The 10053-nt window shown below is 43.1% G+C and overlaps 1 protein-coding gene across 1 annotated transcript; it reads right to left on the bottom strand.

The window, feature by feature from the left end:
* Positions 1–1663: 1663 nt before the first annotated feature.
* On the bottom strand, positions 1664–7886 carry LOC130016015 (GTPase IMAP family member 4-like). Its single transcript, XM_056106774.1, has 3 exons — positions 7829–7886; positions 6004–6057; positions 1664–2945 (listed from the first exon to the last, which is right to left on the bottom strand). Exons 2-3 carry the CDS (start codon positions 6041–6043, stop codon positions 2008–2010), a joined length of 978 nt encoding a protein of 325 aa, XP_055962749.1. The 5' UTR covers positions 6044–6057; positions 7829–7886; the 3' UTR covers positions 1664–2007.
* Positions 7887–10053: the final 2167 nt, after the last annotated feature.

The following is a 10053-nucleotide window of genomic DNA, read 5'->3' as shown; positions in this document are numbered from 1 at the left end:
TTGGGGTGTTGGGGAAATCCCACTGAGAGGGTGTGTCTGTTTGGAGAAGGCAAATGTGACCCAATAATCAGGAATGTGGGCTGCCCAGGTATTACTCCTGTGGACTCAGGGGGTCTATGGGTACCAAGAATCAAACCTGGGCCGTCTGCATGCAAGGCAATCACCTTACCTGCAGTACTATTGCTTCAGTCAGAAGTTAAATTCTCATGTCCGACTCCAACTTCAAAGTGAGTAACATTAGATATAAATTACTCTTGCATTCTTCAGAGTGAAACCCTCTGTCTCAGGCTGAGTTCTTGGGACTGAGAAATGTGTACTTATTAATATATATTTATTTTATAAAGTAGTTCACAATATTTGATTACCTTTAATATTCAAACACCAATCCCACCACCATTACACCTTCCCACCACCATATTTTGGGTGTTTCGATCCCGAACTCCAATCCCTGACCCAAAGCAGAACCAAAATAATATATTTTGTGTTGTTTGTTATGAAAAACCTCGGAAAATGCTACAATAAAGTTTCCTTAGAGGAAAGAGTGTGAAGATTGTTGTATTTCACCCAGGGGCCATTAAGCCCTTCTATAAGAGTTCACAAACAAGTTGTTAAAGGTTGAGCCTTATGTGCTTTTTATATATGTATCTGTAAAAATAAAATGTATATTTTCCCTCTAAAACTGGTTACCTCCTACTTTGAACACATCAAATTTGGTACCGTAATCTTGGAGTACGAGTAGGGTGTGTGGTTTGAGGTATGGTCACGAATGTGGCCGCACAGTCCAGGAATAGATTCACTCATGGATGAGGCTCAGGCCGAGCATGTGGAGAATGGTCACGAGCATGGTGGTGGTTGGGTTCTGGAAGTTTTCAGTTTCTGGGGCTGGGTCCCTTGGGACACAGAGGGGCCTCATCCACTCCAGGGAACCCCGAGTGAAACAGCCTGACATGGGGTCCAGTGGCATGGTTATGGCGAGTGTTATGTTATGCTCCCTCCTGGGAGAGAAGGACTTGCGATCTGGATGGTGCCGATGATGAAATGTGTGCTTCTTGTGGTGCTTTTTGTGTGAGGTTTAGCTTATCCTGGAACCTTTGATATATTTTATTAAATATATAGTGTAGACTCATTTATGTTTAGGGAAAACAGGGGAGAAATATATGTCCTTCCTAGACCAAAATATTTCTGGGATAAAGAAGTAAATTTAAAGATGGGAGAGCAAAGATAATTTCACATAAATTCATAAAGCACATAAAATGATGGGAGATTGTGATAGAATATGGAGGCAGACTTTGGCGGTGGGTCCTAGGAATTACTAGATAAGGAGTACCAGTAGAAATCTACAAAAGGAGTAGTGAATTTAACTTTTGTTATTCATATATTGTAAGGAATGTAATTTCCACTAAAACTAATCAATGACTCTAAGGAAAATATGACCTCCAGCAACAGAGGGGTTAATAACATGACTCAAAGCTCCACAACAAGAGTCCGAGCGTGGAGAGCTGTGATCTAGCTCCAAAGTTCTAAAACTTCTGGCAAAAAAATACACACAAAAAACTTATCCTTGTGTTCTTAGAAGTAGTGGAACTTCTGTCAAAAAGAAACTTATCCTTGTGTACTTAGAAGTAGAAATAGTATTTTCTGAGAAAACATTCTAATTTTGCACCACTGTGAAAGAACAATACTTTTATTTTAATAACAGCAATCAACACAATTCCCCCTCTGTGAGGACAGAATTTTGCAGGTAAGCTCATCACACTCCCACCCCGGGAAAGAGTAATCCTGGTGAGGAATAACGCAGTTTGGGGGGCAAGGGTTTCCCAAGAAAAGTGATTATTGTTGAGACACTTCTGAATATACCAAACACTTGCTAATTGTCCTGTCTACTGGACTTTCCCCTTATATGTGAGACCGTAAAGGAAAGGAGAAACACTCTTTCTTTGGTGAATGACTTCTATGGAGCAGAGTAGCCAGAAGATACACAGGAAACAGAGATAGCTTTGAATACATTTACTTATCCTTAAAAAAATCTTTGAAAAATGAGGAGACAGTTTTCAGTGCCTTCATGATTTGTTCAAGAATGTCCATCAGATTCTGACTCTCAAATTCATGTCTGGCATTTTTTTGCTTTGATTCATAAAATAGCTTCTTTTCTTCCAATTTCCTCTCCATTTCAGCCTGTTTCTCCCGCTGCTCTAGTTTATCTTCCAATGTTCTGATTCTTTCTTCATACTTCTCTATTATCTCAGCTTTCTCTCGCTCAAATTCTGCTCTGTAACGTTGCTGTTTTAGTCGGACTTGTTTCTGAATCTCCTGCTCAGCCTTTTGGTACATCTCATTAGTGTAGCATGTTCCTCCATTCTCCATCACCACCCGATCGACCAGGGCCACCAGCTGTGCCCTCTGGGCTTCTTGCTCAGCTCCTTTTGCTCTGTTATTGAACAGACAGTAACGATTACCAAACTTGCTCATCAGGTCTAGAAGGACTTTAGGAGCTTCCCCTAAGTACTCCTGAAACTCTAGGTCATCCAAGTCATCCTTCCGACTGAAGAGGAGAACCATGTACTTTCTAGCTCTCTCTCCAAACATTTCCAGCATCTTCTCTGTGGCCTTATGCTCTTCTTCGGTGTAACGTCCCAGTGGGACCACCAGAAGCAGGGCGTGAGGGCCCGGGGAAGTCAAGAGGAGGCAACGGGCAATCTCCTTCCTGGTGTTCTCATCGGGCACCTCGGTGTCAAAGATGCCTGGAGTGTCCACGACAACTAGTTCTCTCTCATTCCACCTGAAACTTCCTTTCTCACAGGTCTTGGTGACGGACTTAGCTGAAAGGCTAGAACAAAACTCAGTCCTTCCCAGAATGCTGTTCCCAGTTGCACTTTTTCCTGATCCAGTCTTACCCAGTAAGACAAGTCTCATTTGTGAATCTCTGGGGCCTTGGCTTTCAGTTTCTGGGACATGAGGAAACAATAACCACAGGGTTAGGATAGCTTCCAACAATTTCTACTGCAGAAAGCCTGCCTGCTGGTGCCCTTCCCTCTGTCCACCAGGCGCCTCTCCAGGAGTGCCCGCTGCTCTCAGAGAAACTCTGTGGAAAGCGTGGTGTCCCTCATTCAATATTTAGGGAACCACAACTACTTTTTAGGATTCCTTGAACTTCTTATTCTATTTGAAGTCAAGTCGACACTGAGAATAAAGTAATGATTTTAGAAGATAAATGGGCTGTAAACCCTCCTAAGATAGTAACAGGAAATACCACCAAATCTGACTTCAGGATATATTAGAGGACATTTTCCCCCAAAAAACATTTCCCAGGGCTGGAGCAATAGCACAGGGAATAGAGCATTTTCCTTGCATGTGGCCGAACTGGGTTCAATTCCCAGTATCCCATATGGTCCCCTGAGCACTGTCAGGGGTAATTCCTGAGTGCAGAGACAGGAGTAACCCCTGTACATCGCCAGGTGTGACCCAAAAAAGAAAAAAAAATTCCCTTGAAAGTAGATCTTTTGTTCTTTTGTTGAGGAACCAGACTGGTGTTCTGTGTAAAACACCCAGCCTTGAAGAACAGCAAGAGAACCACATGCAGAGACAAGTTTCCCTGTGTAGTTACCATGGGCTTCCATCCTGTAGGGACTCTGACTAACAAGAAAACAAAACATCTTTCATCTGAAATTAATGATGTCAGGGATGGAGAGACAGTACAGTGGGTAAGGTGCTTTCTGGCATGCAGGTGACCCAGGGTCAATCCCCATCATTATACATAATACCCCAACACTCTACAGCAGTGATCCTTGAGTGCAGAATAGGGAGTTAGTCTTGAGCACAGCACCCAAACAACACAAAATAAAAGATAAATATGTGTCTATAGTAAATCAACAAGAGGCAATACTAGAGATAATCAATCCACATGCATGACTTTTTAAGATTTTAAACTAATAATTTCAAGAATTATAAAGAGAAAATATAATAAAAGCTTTGAAATATAATAAGTGAAAATTTTCATACAGGAAAAATCCTGTGTAAAAGAGTTTTATATATGTTTATATATATATTCTATAGTTTTCTATTTATATTGTATTTCCAAGAAGAGTTGAAAATTAATGTTTGGTAGCACAGCATACCAAATAGAATCTGATTTCAAGATAACTACCTCAAGTACCTTAAGTTATAGCTCTAATCAAATATATGCAGTTTAGTATTTAGTAGATTTATGCATTTTTGCATAAATTTTGCATCAACATCTATAAATTGAAGCATTTGGGATTAAAAGAAAAAATATTGGCCAAGGAACCACACCTGACTGCTGAAAGCTTACACCTGGTTCTGTGCTCAGGAATCATTCCTGACAGGGCTTGGGGGACCATTTGGAGTGATATGGATTGAAGCCAGATCAGCCAGAGAACTGCAACTCAAGTGCCTTGCCCGCTATACTGTCTCTCCAGTTCCCAGCCTTCAAGATTTTTTTAGGCAAGTGTCCAGTAGCATTTGAGAGCTTCTCATTGCTCTGAGTGTGCCATGGAGGTACCCAGGAGAACATATGTGGTTCTAGGGATCGAACCAGAGTTGACTAGATATAAGGCAAGTGCCTTAAATCCTGTACTATCTTTACATCCCTGGAATCATCTTTTCAACACATAAATCAGAAGAGAGATGCTTAGGAACTCGCCAGTTTGTCCCACTGAATGCGCGCTCAATACCCACTTTCTACACACTTTACACTGGCACATTTGCTAAGCCAGAGACAAGCAGAACTGTTCCAAAATTAAAGTGTCTCACATTTGAGAACCAGAGTTCTGAGAGGAAAAGAAAATTTTCCAAGAGATTAGAATAATGGAGACATTCTGGGCCAGGTTACTGAGGTAATGGGTACATGACAGCTCCTCCCCCCAGGCTATTCTGAGAACAATGGCTGCCACAGAAGGGGCAGTTGGGAACATCGTGGGAGGAGAGGCACAAAGATTCCAGCATCATTCTCCCAACAGCAGCATGCTCAGATGTCCCGGGCATTGAGTGACCATCTGAGAGGTCGGCTGCAAATGCAGCCTCAGTTTCTCCCAGTGTGCACTCAGGTCCTTTGGGACCCAGATTCTCAGCTCCTCTTATCCAGAGGTCTAGCCCTAGAATATGGACTGAGTGATTTGTATTGGGGTTATTAACCCAGAGAAGTAGAGGCTCCAGCAGTTCTATGTACATCACCTTCTCCTTCCGCTCTTCAACACCCTGAAACTGCCCCATGATAAGGCCTAGCCTGGCTCAGGATAAGATGAGGGACATGAAGCCCAGGCAGGCACCCCCTGGGCTGCTCCAGAGGCCACTAACATTTATACCATGAGGCTATGAAAGTTCATCAGATTCATAATGAAACGTGACTTAGCCATAGATGAATGAGTGAATCTGAGACCAACCTAGATGTTGCAGACACTAGCATAGACCAGCACCCACGAGAAGATGGCTGACTAGCACTTCATGTTTTAAGCCATATTAAGTGGTGATTTGATACGCCAGCAAACTCTCAACTGTTATAGTGAATGTCTGGATGTTCTTTGTGTGTTAATCTGTTGTTAAGTTTCAGAGCTAGTCATTCTGTTGAATTTGTTCTAGTGAAGCCTCCCTCCAGGAGCAGGGAAATTAGGGGTCTGCATGAGGATCTCATTACTCCAAGATCTTTCCTTCCCAGTCTTCCTACAGGCTGAAGAAAGAACAGGACAACAACCAGAAGAGCTGACCGGCTGTTCTGGGACAGTTACATCCTAGTAACTAGGATATAAGAAACCACATCCATGCAAGATCAATCAGGATGTGTAACTGCTTGTTCTCTCAGCAGGTACCGTCCATTAGGAGGAGAAAGCACAGAGGAATGAGGGGATTAAGGGCAGGTCCAGGAGGAGGAAAGGAGATTGGGCTGGAAGTACTTATCTCTTGTTCAGGTGGGGAGTGGATGGAAAGACAGAAGCACCTGCCAATCCTCCACCCTCCAGCCTGGTCTGGGGGTAGTCTGGCACTTCTTACCAAGGTTGGTCAAGAGATAGCTGTTGTATCCAGACGCCATTGTGGCTAGGATTCCTGTAGACAAGGAGATAGAAATATGTCGTTTTAGGGAAACAGGTAACTGAAAACTTCCATCATATAGCCAAGGTTCTCTTTTCCATAAGCGTGTTACTTCAATTCTCACACTTTTCTTCCCAACACTCTTCCATATCCCATTCAGTCTCAAGTTCACATTGTTACTTCTTCACACAAACAGATGTTTCACGTTCTTCCTTGGCTATGGTTCTATCTCCCTCTTTATCTCGTCTGTGAATTATTGGCATGATTTTCCACTTACATGTTTGTAATATAAATTTGGTTTCCTCCAATTGTTTGGAAAACAAAAATATTCCATCCCATTCCTTGTCTTCCGTTTGGGAATGTCATGGACCTTGCAACAGAAGTCAGCCAAACTGCACCTTGATTTACCCCCCATTCTATTTTCTCCCTGATCCCTATTTTAGTGAATGGCATTAACATCCAGCTAGTGAATCCTTAAGAATATTGATGTTTTCTTACTTACACTTAGTCAATCACCACTTTGGTGGTGAGGAAATCCAGTAACTTTGTACATCAAAAGCAAAAACAGGTGGAGGATTGGTATGGCTATATCTCCAACCCACAGAGTCGAAACACTGAAAGCATGAAATCCAAACTACAACAACCAAACTTCAAAACATTGCCTGTCAAAGTGGCAGGCTTGGGGTGGTAGGAGGGGGGGGGTGGGAAGGTGTGTCAGCTGTGCTATCACACAGAAGTCCTGTTCTAATTTTTTTAAATAAGAAAATTAGGTGGCACCAGAGAGAAGGCTCAAAGCAGAGAAGAACCGACCTTGAACGCATGAGTCCCAACCCCGATTTGCTCCTTAGAGCCTCCTGGGAGCACCAGTGGGTGCCCCGAAACAACAACAACACAACAGCGTGGCTCAGAAATGCTGGAAACCTCTCCCGGATGGTGAGAGGAGCGGGTCAGCTCAGCCTGTCCCGTCACGTCGGCCCCTGACCACTGCACATTCCTGCCTCTTCCAGGCTTGATGCTCAATTTAATTGGCATTTTTGAGATCAGGAGAAAGCAGGGAAACAGTTCACACTCTTTCTGGAAGAACAAACAGGTGGTGAGCCTGCATTAGGGAAGGGAGGGAGGAATCCTTCCACCAATGTAGCTTCCTCTGTAGCACTGACCTTGGAACACAGCCCCTCTCCTAATCTGATTCTCCTGGGGGTGATAAGGGCTTGAGGAGGTGGGTAGAAAGAAGTCAGCAAAGAGAATCTGGATTTCCTCGGCATTGGCGACTTGGCAAATAGGCATCTGAGATTCTGATTCTTCATTATTATAAAGAGGAACTCGTGTGGTCTCTAAATTCCAAGGAGCTGTATTGGAATTTTTTTCTCTATTTTTTTTCTTTTTGGGTCACACCCGGCTATGCACAGGGGTTACTCCTGGCTCAGCACTCAGGAGTTACTCCTGGCGGTGCTCAGAGTACCATATGGGATGCTGGGAATCGAACCCGGGTCGGCTGCGTGCAAGGCAACCGCCCTACCCTCTGTGCTATCTCTCCAGCCCCCAAGGGATTTTTTTTTCTCTATTGGCAGAAAAGGGTCATTTATCAAGCTGTAGTGTCAATCCCAGCACCAGCTGGATAGAGTTGGGGGTCCTCAGCTAACGTCTGTCCCTTCAACCTGAGTCCATGGACATACAGTGGTCAGTCCCTGCCTCCCTGCCACCTTCTAGCTGAATGAAAGTAGGCAGGGCCCCGGTCCCTCCTTCCTCCACACCCACCGCGCCTGGGGCATTTTCTCAGACTCACCTTCTTTGTGGATGTTGAATTTGCTGCTTGATCTGTTATGTCGGTCTCCACAGTAAGGGAGAAGTCTGTAGCCTCTGAAAGCAGGAAGTACAGATTGGGTGGAGCTGAGACTTACTCCTGGCTTTTAAAGAGACAGAAATATCGCCCATGATTTGACCGGGGTTTCAGTTTTGCCAAATTAAAGTGTCTCCTGCTGCAAAGCTGTCCCTGTTCTTGGAGGGTTCCAGTGGCAGTCTTGAAGGACCCTCTGAAATGACCCCAATCTTGATACTAAGTTCCAGTTGGACTTTGTAGTTTCCATAAAGAAATGTAATTTCAAAGCCTCATAAGAAAAATAAACTGAACTAGATAATCTGAACAACTGTTTCTTCAAGAATAGATGCTTATGGGACTGAACGATAGTACAGCAGGGAAGGTGTTTGCCTTAGAAACAGACAACTTGAATTCAATTCCCATGTGGTCACCAATGCTCACCAGGAGTGAACTCTGTATACAGAGTCCAGAGTAAACCCAGACCACCGATGTGTGTGGTCCCCAACAACAAGTGCTTATGAATCTATTTCCAGAAGCCAGTACTTAATCACATTTATCAATACTTAGCCTGAAACAGATAAGGGGCCCAGGGCTTCCAAGATTCTCTCAGTAAAGAGTTAAATGAAGCATATGGCATCAAATGATAGAGTAACGTCCAGCCAAGTGGCCACTAATGCTTTAGGACTGAATAAACTGTACTAGAAAATTTTATTATGATTTTCTTTTTAATTTTTATTAATGAAACACTATGAGGTACAGTCATAGACTTACAAATTTTTGTGCTTGGGTTTCAGTTATACAATGATCGAGTACCCATCCCTCCACCAGTGCCCATTCTCCACCACCACTAATCCCATTATCCCTCCCACCCCCATCCACCTAATCCAACCCTGCCTCTGTGGCAGGGCATTCCCTTTTGTTCTCTCTCTCTCCTTTTGGGTGCTGTGGTTTGCATTGAGTGGCAATCATGTTCTGTATACAGTCTAATTTCAGATGCATCTCCCATCCTGGGATAATCATCCCAACACCCTTTATTTGGTGCTCCCTTCTCTATCTGAGCTGCTTTTTCCCCTAGCGTGTGCGGCTGGCCTCCAAGCCATGGACAAAACCTTCTGGTACTTATCTCAGCTATTCTTGGGTGTTAGTCTCCTATTTTGTTACATTATGTTCCCCAAATGAATGAAGTCTTTCTATGTCTGTCCCTCTCTTTCTGACTCATTTCACTTAGCATGATACTTTCCATGTAGTACTACTTGTATGTAAATTTCATAACTTTATCTTTTCTAACAGCTACATAGTACTCCATTGTGTAGATATACCAAAGTTTCTTTAACCAGTCATCTGTTCTCGGGCACTCAGGTTTTTTCCAGATTCTGATTATTGCAAACAATGCTGCAATGAAAAAACAAGTGCAGATGTCACTTCGACTACACTTTTTGCTTCTCTGGGATATATTCCCAGGAGTGGTATTGCTGGGTAAAATGGGGGCTCAATTGCTAATTTTTTGAGAATCGTCCATACACTTTTACAAAAGGGCTGGACCAGTCGGTATTCCCACCAGCAGTGGAGGAGGATCCCTTTCTCGCCACATCTGTGCAAACACCGGTTGCTTTTTGTTCTTTTAGATGTGGGCCGGTCTCTGTGGTGTGAGATGATATCTCATTGTTGTTAGATCTGCATCTCCCTGATGATTAATGATGTAGAGTATTTTCTCATGTGCCTTTTAGCCATTTGAATTTCTTCTTTGAGAAAGTTTCTGTTCATTTTGTCGCAGCATTTTTTGATGGGGTTGGATGTTTTCTTTTTGTGGCGCGTTCAACCAGTACTTTGTATATCTTTGATATCAACCGCATGTCGGATGTGTATTGGGCGAATATCCTTTCCCATTCTGTAGACTGTCTTTGTATTTTGGTCACTGTTTCTTTTGAGGTGCAGAACCTTCTTAGTTTATGATAGTCCCATTTGTCTATCTCTGTTTTCACTTGCTTGGCCAGTGGCATGACATCTTTGAAGATACTGTTCGCTTCAATGTTGTGGAGTGTTTTGCTAACTTTGTCTTCAATGTACCTTATGGATTCCGGTCTGATGTTGAGATCTTTAATTCATTTTGATCTTACTTTTGCACATGGTGTTAGGTAGAGATCTGAGCCCATTTGTTTGCATTTATCTGTCTAGTTTTACCAGCACAATTT

Source organism: Sorex fumeus, unplaced genomic scaffold, assembly GCF_029834395.1.
Source record: "Sorex fumeus unplaced genomic scaffold, SorFum_2.1 ptg000143l, whole genome shotgun sequence".
In the NCBI taxonomy this organism is placed as follows: domain Eukaryota; kingdom Metazoa; phylum Chordata; class Mammalia; order Eulipotyphla; family Soricidae; genus Sorex; species Sorex fumeus.
This window is presented reverse-complemented; position numbering and strand designations above follow the sequence as displayed.

What these genes read in the sequence shown, in the direction of transcription:
- LOC130016015 (XM_056106774.1), bottom strand. Translation starts at nt 6,043, where the DNA reads ATGGCGTCTGGATACAACAGCTATCTCTTGACCAACCTTG. An exon ending in CTATCTCTTGACCAACCTTG is followed by an intron (nt 2,946 to 6,003) that starts GTAAGAAGTGCC and finishes CTCATGTCCCAG; the next exon opens with AAACTGAAAGCCAAGGCCCC.